The sequence below is a fragment of the Salminus brasiliensis genome, chromosome 21 (assembly GCF_030463535.1).
Source record: "Salminus brasiliensis chromosome 21, fSalBra1.hap2, whole genome shotgun sequence".
Taxonomy (NCBI): Eukaryota; Metazoa; Chordata; class Actinopteri; order Characiformes; family Bryconidae; genus Salminus; species Salminus brasiliensis.
The window spans coordinates 23,242,162-23,260,191 of record NC_132898.1 but is presented as its reverse complement, the minus strand read 5'-3'; the positions used below and the strand labels follow the sequence as shown (position 1 = coordinate 23,260,191).

At 44.7% G+C, this 18,030-nt stretch overlaps 1 protein-coding gene across 2 annotated transcripts in view; it reads right to left on the bottom strand.

The window, feature by feature from the left end:
- Positions 1-18,030, bottom strand: part of LOC140542625 (plexin-A2-like) — a 98,898-nt gene that overhangs the window by 31,941 nt on the left and 48,927 nt on the right. For both annotated transcript variants that reach the window (XR_011978148.1, XM_072665424.1), the window contains exons 5-10: positions 11,357-11,457; positions 6,921-7,044; positions 6,209-6,362; positions 2,493-2,589; positions 1,751-1,865; positions 648-848 (exon numbers count right to left, since the gene is read on the bottom strand). Coding sequence is in view for 1 of the 2 variants with exons in the window: in XM_072665424.1 (XP_072521525.1) it covers positions 648-848; positions 1,751-1,865; positions 2,493-2,589; positions 6,209-6,362; positions 6,921-7,044; positions 11,357-11,457 (792 nt within the window). In the remaining variant the exon portion in view is untranslated. The remainder of the gene's footprint in view (positions 1-647; positions 849-1,750; positions 1,866-2,492; positions 2,590-6,208; positions 6,363-6,920; positions 7,045-11,356; positions 11,458-18,030) is intronic.

Below are 18,030 nucleotides of genomic sequence, written 5' to 3'. Positions count from 1 at the left end.
TACATACATACATATATACACATTGCTGACACAGATGTGCAAATGCACTCACACAGCTTGTCTAGTCATTGTACATAAGAATAATTTATTCTTGTACATAAGAATAGTTTAGCTAGTTTAACCTATTGGCACCATGCCTAATGCCAGGTGTGGGCTAGAGGGGTATAAAGCCCCCCAGCATTGAGCTGTGGAGCAGTGGAACTGTGTTCTCTGGAATGATGGATGGTGCTCCAACCAATACTTTTGGGATGAGGTGGGGTGGTGATCATCCAACATCCTGACTTCACTAATGCTCTTGTTACTCAATGCAATCAAATCGACACAGCAATGCTCCAAAATGTATTAGAATGGCTTCTTCCCTGAAGAGTAGAGACAGTTACTCCAAGAAAGGTGGAGTAACTTGATTTTGTATGAAACAATAAATGAGCAGGTGTCCCAATACTTTTGTCCAAATAGTGTAGTATAACATATATAACATATACAACATATAAAATATACCTTAATCTTTATACACAGTTTTTTAGATATTTTTTCCACTATGGTAAATACAGTAAATTAATAGTAGTAGTGTATTAAGTGTAGAAGTGTTCCATTAATAACATGGAGATTAGCCAGGGATGCACTTTTGCATATCATGTGTCTCTTACAGAGCTGTTCTGGCACTGGACGCTGGTGCTGTTAAAGCGCAGAGCCGTCACTCTGTGACTGACGCCCTGGATGTGCAACACACACTCGTATCCTCTTTGACCCGACTGTGGCTGCGGGAGGTTCCGGGCCTTCAGCGTGATCGGCCTGATCTCACCCGCTGGAATCACTATCTCACCCCCTCGCACCAGCTGAGGACAGTCCTGCAGGAGAGAGTGCAAGCGGTCTTTAGCTCTAACGGTCAGCAGAACCTGCCAATGTTCATTATTACAGCCATAGTGTGGACACAAACAATGAGACAAAACATTATGACCACTACGTGGTAACAAATACATACACTACACACATACTATACACACACTATACACTAAGTAAGTACGTAAGTAAGTGTAGGGTGCAGAGTGTGTGTATACTGGGTGAAGGTGTGATGAGATATCTTGTGTAATGAGACCGGTGAGACAGCTTTGTGATGGACTGGACTGATGCACTGTACTACTGGCTGTTAAGCAGCCTAATGGCTTGGGGAAGTTGCTGTCACTGAACTGGCTGGTTCTGGCCTTGAATGCTTCTGTACCTCCTGCCGCTGGGCAGCTGTGAGAACAGGCAGTGGCTTAGGTGGGTGCAGTCCTTATTAATCCTCCTGGACTTTCTCAGGCAGAGGCTGGTGTAGAAATGTAGAAGGTTTGGAAGTTGAACCCCAATAATGCACTGGGCTGTGCGCACCACTCTGGAGAGCGGAGCTTTCTGTCTAAGAGCATTTCAGTTCCCGTACCAGGTGGTGATGCAGCCTGTCAGGCTGATCTCCACAGTGCAGGTACAGAACATCCCGAGTCCACCATCAGCTCCTTGCAGCTCACTAGCAGCTCCACCTCACAACTTACAGGACTTAAAGCCAGGATCTGCTGGAACATCTAGTTTCCAGATACCACAGATTCCACCTTTACAGAGGTCTGTAGAGGACACTGCTTGGTAGCACGTCAAGGAACTACAGCATCTTAGATTAGATCATGTTTTGGCTCATGGGTGTGCACAGTTTCCTTAAACAGTTAGTAAAAGCTGCCTCTGTCATCCGTGCAACACTAAAAGTGTGTGTGAGTGTGTGTACCTCTGACGCGTTGACATGTCCCTCCTGGAATGAGCAGCTGGTTGGGTCGTGTGTGCAGGTGTTTCTGTATTTACACCAGTGGCAGCGGAAGGCACTGCTTACACACGACAAACACCTGTAAACACAATATCAACACCTGTAAACGTACAATAAACACCTGTAAACACAATATCAACACCTGTAAATGTACAATAAACACCTGTAAACGTACAATAAACACCTGTAAACACAATATCAACACCTGTAAACGTACAATAAACACCTGTAAACACAATATCAACACCTGTAAATATACAATAAACACCTGTAAGCATACAATAAACACCTGTAAGCATACAACAAACACCTGTAAACGTACAATAAACACCTGTAAACACAATATCAACACCTGTACATAGACACCTATAAACACATGTAAACAAATATAAATAAAATACAAACACCTACAAATAGTATAAATACACACCACATAAACACATGTAAACACAACACAATATAAACATCAGTAAACACAACCCTGTAAACTCAGTGTTCACTTCTATTTAACTATAAACATCTTTACATAAAAAACACCTTGAATACAACCTTCATACAACACTGGGGAACACACCTTGACACACCACTGACACAAACACACAACTGACTCCAATTGGATCCTATTTTCAGACATATCTGATCAACAGCGGAGATTACATACTGCTGACAGTAGTGAGTAGTGTGTTTGTGTGTGTGCAGTACTCACATGCTGTGCATGCTGCAGTTGTAGAATTTGACCTCAGTGCTGGCCACCATCTGACCGGTCTCTTTAGAAATCACCTTCAATTCCACACCTGACCAGTCTGAGAAAGAGAGAGAGAGATTTATAGATAATAGTGAGTTACTGAACACCTCCACACGGTCTGAGGAGAGTGTGATGATTAAGGCATGCAGTTAAATCAAATCAAATCAAATTTTATTTGTCACATACATAGTAATACACAGTATAACTTGCAGTGAAATGCTTTTTTGACAGTCTGCTCACATCAAGCTATACAATAAAAATCTACATTTAAACTTAACTAAACCTTAACTTAATGAAGTAAAGTGCAAAAGTGCAAAATAAAAATAAAATAAAATAAAAAAAAAGTTACATTTAAGTTAAAAAATAAAATATAAAAATATGAAAATATAGAAATAAAAAAATAAAAATACAAATATATATACACAGATGAAATAGTGCGTGTCTGTGTGTGTGTGTATATATATATATATATATATATATATATGTATGTATACATATGTACATATTTATCTGTATGTGAGTGTATGTGTGAGATAAAAAGAAATATTTTCGTTATTGTCCGTAGTGTGTTTTCCGCGAGCCATGGTTGTGTATTGTAGTGAGTGAGGGTCCAGTTTGTGTATGTAGATATTTTAATTTAGTGTCCTAGTCCCTGTCCCCATTCAGGGCACAGATGGCTTGTGGAAAGAAGCTCCTCCTCATTCTCTCTGTGTTAGCCTTCAGGGTTCTTAAGCGTTTCCCCGAGGGCAACAGAGAAAACAGTCCATTGTTGGCATGACTGGGGTCCTTCACAATCTTCTTGGCCTTGGTCCAACACCGCTTCTTGTAGATGGACTGCAGGTCAGGAAACTCCATCCTAGTGATTCGCTCTGCTGAACGTCTCACTCGTCGTAGTGCTTGCCTGTCCTGCTTAGTGCTGTTCCCAAACCAGACTGTGATGTTCCCTGTGAGGATGCTCTCGATGGTGCAGGAGTAGAAGGATTGTAGTACCTTGGAGGGCAGTCTGAAGTCCCTCAGTCGTCTCAGGTAGTATAGGCGCTGACGAGCCTTCTTCGTTATGGTGTTGATGTGGCAACTCCATGACAAGTCCTGAGAGATGGTCACTCCAAGGTATTTGAAGCTTTCTACCCTATCCACTGCTGTTCCACTGATGTGGACAGGTTGGTAGCTCCTCTGCTGTTTCCTGCTAAAGTCCACAATCAGCTCCTTCGTTTTGCTGGCATTTAGCTGGAGATTATTATCCTGGCACCAGTTCTCCAGGGTTCTAATCTCTTCCAGGTAGGAAGTTATTTCCTGAGATCAGGCCCACCACAACTGTGTCGTCAGCAAACTTAATGCTGTTGGTGGAGCTGGAAGTGGCTTTGCAGTCTGAGGTGTACAGCGAGTACAGCAGAGGGCTAAGGACACAGCCCTGAGGGGCTCCGGTACTGAGGGTGAGGGTGGGTGAGACATGCTTGCCTACCCGAACAGCTTGTGGTCTATTTGTGAGGAAGTTGGAGATCCAGTCACAGATGGATGGGTGGAGACCTAGATCTTCCAGCTTTGTGGTGAGTCTTGGGGGAATAATAGTGTTAAATGCTGAACTGTAGTCCACAAACAGCATTTTAACATAATTACCCCTCCCAGCATCCAGATGTGTCATCGATGTGTGGAGAAGGTGAGCGATGGCATCATCTGTGGAACGGTTTGGACGGTATGCAAACTTAAACGGGTCCAGGGTGTCGGGCAGCGTGGATGTGATGAAGTCTCTCACCAGCTTCTCGAAGCACTTCATCACGACTGATGTGAGGGCGACTGGGCGGTAGTCGTTGAGGCAGGCTGGCTGTGGTTTCTTCGGGACAGGAACGATGATGGACTGTTTGAAGCACGATGGAACAATCCCCTGCGTCAGTGAGACATTAAAGATGTCCGTGAATACCGGGGCTAGCTGATCTGCACAGGCTTTTAGGACTCGACCACAGATGCCATCGGGTCCCGCAGCCTTCCTGGTATTCACTCTCCTGAACACCCGCCGTACATCTCTCTCTGTGATGGTGAAGGCTCTTTGTTCTCTGACGTGCTCCTCTATGTCAGCTGTGCCGGTGTTACTGTAGTTAACGTTGCCGGCTGCAGCATCAAAGCGAGCATAAAAGGTGTTTAGCTCGTTCGCCAGAGATAAGTCTGCACTTCCCAGTCCACAGGGTGGGCTCCTATAGTCCGTTATTGTTCTCAGTCCCTGCCACAGGCTCCTAGAGTCGTTTTGCTGGAACTGGGACTCTAGTTTCCTCCCGTAGCGCTGCTTCGCCTCCTTTACCGCCTTCCTTACTCCATATGACGCAGACTTGTATTCCTGCATATCTCAGCTGATCAGTCCCGTGTTGTAGGCAGCAGTGCGGGCATTCAGAGCCTCCCGGATGCTTTTATCCACCCAGGGCTTCTGATTGGGAAATGTTTTGACTGTAGATTTCTGGACGGTGTCGTCCGCTACTTTCCCGATAAAACCCACGACCGCTTCCGTAAGCATGTTGACGTCATCGGAGCTGCGCCGGAACATGTCCCAGTCCGCGTCATCAAGAGCGTCCTGTAGCGCGGCCACTGATTGGTCCGTCCAGCGCTCGACCTCTCTCACCACCGGAAGCTCTTGCTTCAGCCTTTGTTTATATTTTGGTAGGAGAAAGATGGCGGCGTGGTCTGACTTCCCAAACGGTGGTACTGACTGCGCTTTATAGCTGTCTTTGTGTGTGGTATAGCAGTGATCTAAAGTCCGGTTGCCCCGGGTGGGGCAGGTGATGTGTTGGTGAAAGTTTGCTGCCACACTTTTGAGGTTGGCGTTGTTAAAATCCCCAACAACAATGAGTGCAGCGTCCTTATGGTGGGTTTGGAGCTGTGTGAGTGTGTCGTGAAGCTCACACAGCGCGGTGTCCTTCTGTACATCGGGTGGAATGTACACTGTACAGACGATGACCGAGGTGAATTCCCGAGGAAGATAGAAGGGACGAAACTTTAGGGCGAGCAGCTCCAGGTTTGGTGTGCAGGAGCGTACGAGGGTCACAACATTAGCACTGTCGCACCACTTGTTGTTCACCATGATACATACTCCAACACCTCTTGACTTTCCTGACTCCACGGTTCTGTCCATGCGATGTACCGAGAAGAACTCGGCCGGCTGGCTGGCGTGGTCCGGTATCGCTGGGTTCAGCCATGTCTCGGTGAAACAGAGGAGGTTGCAGTCCCGAATGTCTCTCTGGAACTTGATTCTGGCCCGGAGGTCGTCGAGTTTGTTGTCTACAGACTGGACGTTGGCTAGGAGAATACTAGGCAGAGGTGCCCTGTGTGCCCTGGCTCTCAGTCTGTCTCTGGCGCCGGCTCGCTTTCCTCGGCGTCGCTTCTTGTGGAGTTCTGCATCCCGTTCTTTGTCCTCCTTCAGGATTTCTCTCGGCCAGCTTGGATCCGGAGTTAGCAGTGATTTAAGGTGAGTGAATTGTAAATTAACAGAAAGAAGAGTCTCTCGGTCGTATACAATACGAGCCATGATGAAAAGGTTTGAATAAAATAGCTAAAAACACTAAATTTAACTACAAAAAAAGCTAGATGTGGTCAGAGCAGTCGTTACGGTGGCCGTCGTCAGCAGCGCCATCTTATGTGGTGTTATCACCATAAGCTAGTTCTGAATGCTCCATCACTATCAGTAATCTCACCTTGATCTGCAGGGATGACTGGGATTTCTCTGGCAGTCGGAGAAAGGCACATAACCCTGTTCTCGTTGACGTGACCTTCGACCTCAGCCAGGCTCCCAAACGAGCAGCTGATTCCAGCAGAGAGGTCTGGAACGTTACTGACCTCCAGCAGCAGCTAGGAAAGAACAGCACACTGATCAATACCTCATCCTAATTAAAACCCCAAACTAACCAAACTACAGACTGACCAATAAATCCCTAACCAAAATCAACATTATCAATTTCAACCTAAACAAGATCAAAGTCTGAGCAATGTCTTAATCAAATCAATTCCAAATACTGATCAATATCTCATTTTAAATCAATACCAAATTCTGAAATTCTAATCAATATCTTATTCTAATAAATACTCAATTTTGATCAATATCTTCCCATGATACAGATCTAATTCTAATCACAATCTCACCCTAATCAATACCAAGTTCCAATGAATATCTCACTCTAATCAGTCAAACATTCTGTTAAATATCTCACCCAATTTAATTCCAAATTCTGATTAGTAACTCAACCCAGTTACTACCATTTACCAGTTATGATCGATATCTACTATAATTCACACCTATTTCTGATCCCAATGTCGTTCTAATCAATACCAAATGATCAATATCTCACTGTAATCTCACAGAATTTTGGTCAATATCTTACCCTAATCAATGCCAAATTTTAGACTCACCGGAATGCTGTGTTCAGACATGGCAATGCTGTCCGGGTGGGCGGTGACTTTAACACACCGCTCGATCTCATCAGCGAATCGGAATGGCTCGTCTGATCGCTCACATCTGTCACGCCTCATACACCTGAGAGAGCGCAACAGAGAAAGGCCATTCAGCATACAGCAGTTTAGCCCCACCCATTCAGCCTACAGCAGTTTAGCCCCGCCCATTCAGCCTACAGCAGTTTAGCCCCACCCATTCAGCCTATAGCAGTTTATCCCCGCCCATTCAGCCTACAGCAGTTTAGCCCCACCCATTCAGCCTACAGCAGTTTAGCCCCACCCATTCAGCCTACAGCAGTTTAGCCCCACCCATTCAGCCTACAGCAGTTTAGCAGTTTAGCTGTGTGTTAGATGAAGGGCATCAAAAGTTTCTAAAAATGCACAACTGACACAATGTCAACAACCCTCTTGTGAGTGACACTCCAGAGCTGACAAAGAGAAGGTTTCAAAGTGACACACACACACATAAGCACACACACACACACACACACACACACACACACACACACTTCTGGTGCTTCTCTTTTTGAAACTTTTCACTCTTTGCACAAGCCTAGTGCCATCAGATGGTGTTCAGCATGACATCGCATAAACACACACACACACACACACACACACACACACACTTCTGGTGCTTCTCTTTTTGAAACTTTTCACTCTTTGCACAAGCCTAGTGCCATCAGATGGTGTTCAGCATGACATCGCATAAACACACACACACACACACACACACACACACACACATACACACACAGTCTGAGCTCTGAGAGTAATTCACACATCTCGACTATAATTGCCTCACAAAGGCATCAAAATCAAAGCTCAGCCACAAGTGTGGTTACCATGGTTACCACCCATACAACCAACCCCTTCAGACACAACACAAACACACACACACACACACACACAAACACACAGTCAGTGCTCTCAGTGGGTTTTTTTTATAATGGATAGAGCTAGATGCTGCCTCAAGCACAGCTGAAGTGTATGCATGAAAACACACTACTGAACAGACACACACTACTAAACGAAATTTTGGAGAAACGTTGGAGAAACACTGAAGAAATTTTGAAGAAATGTTGGAGAAATGTTGGAGAAACGTTGGAGAAACGTTGGAGAAACTGAGAAACACTGGACATTTTTTTGGAGAAACACTGGAGAAAAGTTGGAGAAACGTTGGAGAAACACTGGCAAAATGTTGGAGAAATTTCGGAGAAACATTGGAGAAACACTGGAAAGATTTTTGGAGAAACGTTGGAGAAACACTGGAGAAATGTTGGGAGAAATTTTGGAGAAACATTGGAGAAACACTGGAGAAACGTTGTCGAAACGTTGTCGAAACACGAAAATTTTTTGGAGAAACGTTGGAGAAACGTTGGAGAAACACTGGAGAAATGGAGAAATGTTGGAGAAAACTGGAGAAACATTGGAGAAACACTGGAGAAATGTTGGAGAAAACTGGAGAAATGTTGGAGAAACACTGGAGAAATGTTGGAGAAAACTGGAGAAATGTTGGAGAAATTTTGGAGAAACGTTGGAGAAAACTGGAGAAACGTTGGAGAAAACTGGAGAAACACTGGAGAAATTTTGGAGAAACGTTGGAGAAACACTGGAGAAAACTGGAGAAAGGTTGAAGAAACGGAGAAACAGAACCATTTGAAAAGCACTGAATAAATGTTGGAGAATTGCTGGAGAAATATTGGAGAAACACGGGAAAACTGTTGAACTGGTGAAGAATGCGAGGAAAATGTGGGAGGAACACTGGAGAATCACTGGAGCTGTGCTGCGTTGTGCTCCTGGCTGCCTGAGGGCTCTGAAGCGCTTTTGAAGGATCTGTGTTTGGAGCTCTGCTGCTCCTCTAGGAGACCTTTTTGTTTAATTAAGTGTCTCGCTTCTGTTCGGCTAAGCGGAGATGATGTCTCTCCCTGAAATGCAGAAAGTCTGGAAGTGAACAAATGTACTTTTATCTTCCAATCATCTGGGCAAGAGGAGCAGAGGGAGAACATGGATTCTGAAAAAGGAAAACTGCTGAATCACAGACTGAATGCCCCTGCGTTACTGAGCCTCTCATCACAGATAATAAACCCACACCTGCTGCCTGCACAGCGAAGAGACCAGACCTGACATTTGGAGGGTGGGCTTTCTGAGTGGAGATGATGGTGCTTTTATTGATTCTGAGGAGATTTGTTCGGTCTTGAATAACCTCACTACAGCAACTAATTAACCTTGTCTGCATGTGAAATCTCATAGCTAGCCACACTGCAAAGACATTGTACTCCACAAACCATGATTGTAATTAAGATGGAGTATGAAGAACCTTTAAACTGATGAAGATCAATCATCAAGTGATGATTCTTCAGCACCTCATTTTAAGAGTATATATGGCCAGAGGTTTGTGGACGCACCTTCTTATTAGTGAACTGAGATGCTTTAAGGTGCACCACATCCAGCTTGCATCATCTCCGTAGACATGCACTGACCAATAGAAAGGAATGTTCTGAAGCAGCCGCGAGCCCATGAGGTCACCTAAGGTCATCATGACCAGTGCTGAGTGTGGGCTAGAGGGGTATAAAGCTCCTCAGCATTCAGTTGTGAGGTTCTCTGGAGTGATGATGGAGCTCCATCCAATACCTTGGGGCTGAGTTCGGAGTTGGAGTGGCAGGACTAATCTTCCAATATCAGTCCCTACCCTCAATGATGCTCTCACTCTCGTGTGGCTGGATGCAACCTACTCCTCCTCACATGTTCCACCTCAGAGTGAAGTTTCTTTAGATCACTGAAGAATGTTTTATACGTAATATGGATCTTGTCACTGGTGGAGGAGTCCAGGGTTCTTCTGGACATCACCTGGAGACTCTAAACTCAGGTGTGAGGACTGATGCACATCACACACACAAACACACAACGCATTCTGGGGGGAAGAACTGGGTTTTTGGCCTGAGGGGAAACTCAGGCTGATCTTCAGCAGCGGAGTGGAGATTTTGGTTTTCAGATGTTTGCATTATTGAAGATAACGGAGATGAAGAAGCAGCGTTTGATCCCAAAACTGGACTGAGATTTTGAAGAGGATTCCTCATGAGCATTAACCACGATGCATCAGCAGAACCGTTCGATCAATAGATCACCTCCTTAAGTTTCCCAGCAGTCGAGTTTTCTCTTCGTACCCCAGGTTGAGGAACCTAATACTCACAGCTCTTTTCTTAAATATAAAACCTAATTAAGTTCACACATACACTATATGGACAAAAGTATTGGGACAGCTACGCATTCATTGTTTCTTCCGAAATCAAGGGTGTTAAAAAATAGGCAGAATAGGTGAGGCTAAACTGTTGTAGAAGGTAACAAACTTCTGTAGTCTGATTGGATCGGGCTAAACTTCTAGAATCCAAAAGTGGGGGTGAGGGGGGTAGGTTAAACTGCTACTGTCTGAATTACACTCAATTGTAGTCTGAATTGGTGGGGATAAAATCCTGTAGTCTGATTTGGGTGGAGCTAAATTGCTGCAGGCAGAATGGGTGTGGCTAAATTGTTGTAGGCAGAATGGGTGGGGCGAAATAGATGCTGGCAGAATGGAAGGGTTTAAAAACCACTGACAGAATGGGTGGAGCTAAACTGCTGTTGCTTGAGTGAGTGGAGCTAAATTGCTGTAGTCTGATTGGACCGGGCTAAACTTCTACAATACAAAAAGGGAGGTTTGGGTTAAACTGCATGAATGTGTGAGGCCAAACTGATGCAGACAGAATGGATGGGGGCAAACCGATGCAGGCAGAATGGATGGAGCTATACTGCTGTTGCTTGAATGAGTGGAGCTAAATCTCTATCCATTTGCTATAGACTGAATGGATGGAGCTAAATTGCTGTAGTCAGAATGGGTGGAGCTAAACTACTGTTTGAATGAGTGGAACTGAATTGCTATAGGCTAAATGGGTGGGGCTACATTGCTGTAGGCAAAATGGGTCGGGCTAAACTGATGCAGGCAGAATGGGTGGGGTTAAACTGCTGTAGGGTAAAGGGGTAGAGCTAAACTGCTGCAGTCTGAATGGGCAGCAAGGTAGCTGCTAAAGGCTGCAGCTCGGGTTTGAAACTGAAATGTTAATGTGTATTTGAATCTCATTTGAATCGTACAGAACTTCCGCTCCAGCGAAGGCGGTTCTGAACTAAAGGAGATGTGGGACTGCAGAATGGCACGTTCTCAAACCTCCATTCAGAGAAGTATTGATTGTTTAGGGTGAAACAATGAACATGTGCAGCAGCAGTATGAAGGAAAATAATCACAATACGCTTTAGATCCTCTCACACTGAGAGATCTATAAAACTCATTTAGTGCACAATCAATGAGCACTGTCCTATTTACTGAGTGTGTGTGTGTGTGTGTGTGTGTAAGATAGACTCACTTGTTGTGGAGAACACACCAGCCGCAGTGAGGGTCTCCTGAGCTCAAACACTCCACACACCTGCTGTACTGCTCACAGTACTCCACCGGCACCTGAGTCACCTAGAAACACACATGCACACACACACAGACATTGGCATGAATACAACACACACTCCCCTTTAGTCAAGCATATACACTCTTGCAAAAGTATTTAGTATATCAATACTTTGTGGAGCCCCCTTTGGCTGCAATTAAAGCAGCAAGTCTTTGCACATCTAGAGACTGAGATTTTTGCCCATTCTTCTTTGCAAAATAGCTCAAGCTCAGCCAGGTTGGATGGAGAGTGTCTGTGAACAGCACTTTTCATGTCTTGCCACAGATGCTCAACAGGAATTAGGGTCTTGATGTAAACCATTGTAAACCACTGTAGCTCTGGCTGTGTGTTTAGAGTCAGTGTCACTTTCACCTGCAGCCTCCAACAGGTTTTCCTTCAGGATTGCCCTGTGTTTAGCTCCATCTGTCTTCCCCTTTAAAACTCTGCTCAGCTTCCCTGTCCCTGCTAGAGAAAAGCATCGACACAGCATGATGCTGCCACCACCATGTTTCACAGTGGGGATGGTGTGTTCAGGGTGATGAGCAGTGTTACTTTTCCGCCACACATTTGCACTTTGCATTAAGGCCAAATGTCTAATCTGACCAGTCTCATCTGACTACAGCACCTTTTCCCCCACATGTGTACTTCTTATGTCTTTCAGTGGTTTTCTTCTTGCCGCTCTTCCATAAAGGCCAGATTTGTGGAGTGCACGACTTATAGTTGTCCTGTGGACAGATTCTCCCCCCTGAGCTGTGGATTTCGGCAGCTTCTCCACAGTGACCATGGGCCTCTTGGCTGCTTCTCTGACCAGTGCTCTCCTTGCACAATCTGTCAGTTTGGGTGGACGGCCATGTCTTGGTAGGTTTGCAGTTGTAGAACACTTTGTCCATTTTCGGATGATGGACTGAACAGTGCTCCTTGGGATGTTAAAAGCTTGGGATATACGTTTTTATAACATAACAAATCTGCTTTAAACTTCTCCAAAACTTGATCTCTGACCTGTCTGCTGAGTTGTTCGGTCTTCATGATGCATATATTTATGTATATATAAGTAACTATATGTAATAATAAAATGCCCCATATGCATTGTGTATAAGCACCTATACAGTGAGGAAAATAAGTATTTGAACACCCGGCGACTTTGCACCCGGCGACTCCCACTTAGAAATCATGGAGGGGTCTGAAATTTTCATCTTAGGTGCATGTCCACTGTGAGAGACTTAATCAAAAAAAAATCCAGAAATCACAATGTATGATTTTTTAATAATTTATTTGTGCGTTACTGCTGCAAATAAGTATTTGAACACCTGTGAAAATCAATGTTAATATTTGGTACAGTAGCCTTTGTTTGCAATTACAGAGGTCATACGTTTCCTGTAGTTTTTCATCAGGTTTGCACACACGGCAGCAGGGATTTTGGCCCATTCCTCCACACAGATCTTCTCCAGATCAGCCAGGTTTCTGGGCTGTCGCTGAGAAAAACTGAGTTTGAGCTCCCTCCAAAAATTTTCTATAGGGTTTAGGTCTGGAGACTGGCTAGGCCACTTCAGAACCTTGATATGCTTCTTACGGAGCCACTCCATGGTTATCCTGGCTGTGTGCCTTAGGTCATTGTCATGTTGAAAGACCCAGCCACGACCCATCTTCAGTGCTCTAACTGAGGAAGGAGGTTGTTCCCCAAAATCTCGCAATACGTGGCCCCGGTCATCCTCTCCTTAATACAGTGCAGTTGTCCTGTCCCATGTGCAGAAAAACACCCCCAAAGCATGATGCGTCCACCCCCATGCTTCACAGTAGGGATGGTGTTTTTGGGATGGTACTCATCATTCTTCGTCCTCCAAACACGGCGAGTGGAATTCAGACCAAAAAGTTCTATTTTGGTCTCATCTGACCACAGAACTTTCTCCCATGACTCCTCTGGATCATCCAAATGGTCATGGGTAAACTTAAGACAGGCCTGGACGTGTGCTGATTTAAGCAGGGGAACCTTCTGTGCCATGCATGACTTTAAACTATGACGTAGTGTATTACCCACAGTAACCTTGGAAACAGTGGTGCCAGCTCTCTTCAGGTCATTGACCAGTTCCTCCCGTGTAGTTCTGGGCTGATTCCTCACCTTTCTTAGGATCATTGATACGACCCGAGGAGAGATCTTGCATGGAGCCCCAGTCCGAAGGAGATGAACAGTCATGTTTAGCTTCTTCCATTTTCTAATAATTGCTCAAACAGTGGATCTTTTTTCACCAAGCTGCTTGGCAATTGCCCCGTAGCCCTTTCCAGCCTTGTGGAGGTCTACAATTTTGTCTCTGGTATCTTTGGACAGCTCTTTGGTCTTAGCCATGTTAATAGTTGGAGTCTTACTGATTGTGTGGGGTGGACCGGTGTCTGTATGCAGCTAACGACCTCAAACAGGTGCTTCTAATTTAGAATAATAAGTGGAGTGGAGGTGGACTTTTTAGAGGTGGACTAACAGAGGGCCAGAATTTTTGCCGACTGGCAGGTGTTCAAATACATATTTGCAGCAGTAACACACAAATAAATTATAAAAAAATCATACATTATGATTTCTAGATTTTTTTTTTAGATTATGTCTCTCACAGTGGACATTCACCTAAGAATTTCAGACCCTTTCATGATTTCTAAGTGGGAGAACTTGCAAAGTCGCAGGGTGTTCAAATACTTATTTTCCTCACTGTATATAATAATACTAATATGCCCTTATGTATTTTTATGTATCAGTTAAACTGCTGACTATTAATTTAGGCCAAACAGGTGAAGCTTAATAGCTGTAAGCTAAATGGGTGGGGCTAAACTGCTGTAGGCTGAGTGGGCAGGGCTATAATGCTGTAGACTACATGAGTGAAGCTAAACTGTCTGGATGGGTGGCACAAACCAGCTGTCAGTGAAATGGGTGGGGCTAAACAGCAGAGTAGCTACTGAAGGCTGCAGATTTGTCCCAAAGTATCTATATGTAATAATAATAAAAATGTGTGTGTGTGTGTGTGTGTGTTTCTATATGTAAGAAGAATACTCTAATTACAGACTTAACCTCACTAACTAAAAGAAAGATTCATGTTCCTTAAGTTTTGAAAGTATGAAATATGGAATCTGTAAAAGCGCTGGTTTGTGTTGAGTGTTCTGCTGCTTCTGCAGGTTAGAACTGTTCCTTAAAGTCCCGAAAATGCATGAAAACAAACCAGCCGGCAGACACTGGAACACATAATGAAGAGGCTCACTCTAATCAGTGTTTTAGGCTTGTTTCTAATCACGATGCTAATGGCATCTACTGGGGATGTACACCACGATCAATACACTCGATCGATAAGAGAGTGTGTTCTATCTGAGTGTACGCCGACGGCTCATTCAAAGGGCAGCGCAGGTAATCGAGGTGAGTGACCTCTCACTCACACACTAAACACCTTCCTACCTTGTTACACACAACATAAACAGTGCATTACAACAGAGTGCACACTGATACACACACCACAGCAGAGTGCACACTGATACACACATCACAGCAGAGTGCACACTGATACACACACCACAGCAGAGTGCATTCCACCAACACACACCACAGCAGAGTGCACACTGATACACACCTTCACAGAGTGTACACTAACAACAGACACCACAGCAGAGTGCACACTAATACACACCTTCCCAGAGTATACACTAACAATATACACCGCAGCAGAGTGCACACTAATACACACCTTCACAGAGTGCGTACCACCAACACACACCACAGCAGAGTGCACACTGATACACACCTTCACAGAGTGCGTACCACCAACACACACCACAGCAGAGTGCACACTGATACACACCTTCACAGAGTGTACACTAACAACACACACCACAGCAGAGTGCACACTGATACACACCTTCACAGAGTGTACACTAACAACACACACCACAGCAGAGTGCACTGCGTAGGTAGAAGACCCGTGTAGGTTCACTGGTGGGATTGGATAGTAAATAAAATGGCTATATATGTATCGTAGTCATGGCGACCGACGCCTGGTTCCAGTCTCCACCACTGTAAAGCTGTCACTGTGCTTTGGGAAGCCAGTTCCTCCTCTGACATGTGGAGCCAGGAATTACAGATGACAGGGTTAAAAGGAAGGTGAGTGTGGGGTGGTGGAGGGGTTCCACAGATGTATCATAGACACATGGACAAGGTAGAGATGACATTTATAGGACGTTAGATTGGGGAGGAGGGGCTTCAGGCATGTTCCTCCTCCTAAAATGTAGTTATTTCATAACTCCACTTAATAGCAGCTAATACCGACTCCAGTTATGAATGGAGTGACCTTTCCTTTGACCTCCTCTTTTCTGTGTGAAACACAACACAGCCGTACGGTCAGTGACCCTGATTGTAGGTCAGCTGCTTTGAGAAGCAGCATGAATATGGGTCAGTGTGTCAGAGAGTGACTCCTAATATTATAATCCATAAACACACGCAGACAGGTATGACCACGGTCCAGCAGAAGAGCCACTGTTTAATACGGCTCTGTGTGAAGCTAATCTGCAGCCTGGCGTTTGTCCAGGCTGAGACGGCGAGGTGTGTTTCGTGGAGAGCAGCAAATTCTCAGACATTTCTGATTTTTACAAATCTTGTCTTGTGTCTGATGGTCTGGACGAGGCCTGGGTCATATCTAAAAATCATTAGCACACATTTGTCCAGTTGTGCCATTGTTTCGGCCATTACTTTCACTGTTTTTACATGAGATCCCCTGCTGGAGAACCCTCAGACTGCAACAGTGAGCAGTACATTTCCTCTTCCACAAGTTCAGCTACAGACGCCTGTGGGAAAACCTACGGGAACAGCTGGTTGGTGGAAAAATCAGATGATCATGGTCAACCGTTGAACCCAGAATCAGCCTAGCAGCCAAAGCATGCTTGGTCTATGATGGGGCAGTGGTGGCTCAGTGGCTAGAGCTCAGGGCTATTGATGACAGGGTTGTGGGATCGATACCCGGGCTCAGCAAGCTTTTACTGTTCTTCACCCTATCTGCTCCTCGGGTGCCACAGCAATGGCTGCCCACCACTCTGGGCACGTGTGCTTACTGTCCACTGTGTGTGTTTGTGTTCACTATACTATAAAATCCACATTTAATACAGGTGTGAACGGATTCGTCAGGTATACGACGAAAATATGGAAAAAAAAATGTAAATACTAGTAATAATTACTGCTGACCTTGGCTTCCCTCTCTCTCTCTCTCTCTGAATGCCTGGTGTAAACAGACCCCAAGCCTGAGGCATCATTTGCATTCTAGCCTATTCACACAACACTATATGGACAAAAGTATTGGGACGCCTACTCATTTATCGTTTCTTCCGAAAGCAAGGATATCAAAAAGAGGTTCTCCTGCTTTTGTTGGAATAACTGTCTCTACTGTCCAGGGAAGAAGACTTTATACCAGATTTTGGAGGAGCATTGCTGTGAGGATCTGACTGCATTCAGCGACAGTAGCATTAGTGAGGTCAGGAGGTTGGGTAATTAACATCCTCATTCCCAACTCCCAAACGCATTTCAAATGTATTGGGTTGAGCACCATCCATTATTCCAAAGAACACAGTTGCACTGATCCACAGCTCAATGCTGGGGGGCTTTATACCCCTCTAGCCCACACCTGGCATTAGGCATGATGCCAATAGGTTCAATAGGTTCTGGTTGCAGTTGTGCAACCACAAAGATTTTCACAATTATCTCCATTTGGGAAGATATACAGCTACTCCGCTAGTCCTTACTCTGGAATTACCGCTGGTTAGAAACCAGATTATGGTGGAAATGCTCTGTTCTACCAGCGAGAGAACCACGCTCCTTTCTCTGGTTCTAAACCAGCTCTAAACGGCACATTCAGAACCGAGTAGGAGGCTCATGGTAATGCACACACACTATGTGATTAGACTGCAGAGTGGTAAAGGAACTGGGAGCTGAATGGCCAGGTAGGTCAGTCAGACTGGACTGTGTGATATTAAACTCTATAGAATTGTAGAATTGCTCCAAACTAAGTAAATCAGATTAGAATTAAGTCTGATTACAGAAACTGGTACTAAATACAGTGAGTTTACTGGAGTTTACTAGAGTGGATTAGCACAGTTTACCATCTTAAGTTATGGGGCTGTATTATTCATAGAAACTCAGATCAGATCGGATTGGTGTTGGCGTTTTAACCTTGTTAGCAACGTCAGCTTAGCATCTTTTTATTTAAACTAAATCAAGTGCCAATTTAACGGCATTGATTATAGTCAGATTCTAATCAATCTAATCAATATTTGGTGGTTATCAGCTCAGTTAGATCGGATTCTAAAATTGAGAACCGAATTGATACATAAGATCAGGCCTCACAGTTCTCCTCTGCCTCTCTCTCTCTCTCTCTCTCTCTCGGAGAGCATAGTAGCAATTCCGAGATGTAGGTGATCTCAAATGGAGAGCGGATTAGAGCTTACACCATCTCCAGCCTGACCAGCTCTCGCTCCCTCTTTCTCTCTCTCTCTCTCTCTTCCTCTCTCGCTCCCTCTTTCTCTCTCTCTCTCTCCCCCTCTCTCGCTCCCTCTTTCTCTCTCTCACTTTCATTCTCTGTAAATCCTCT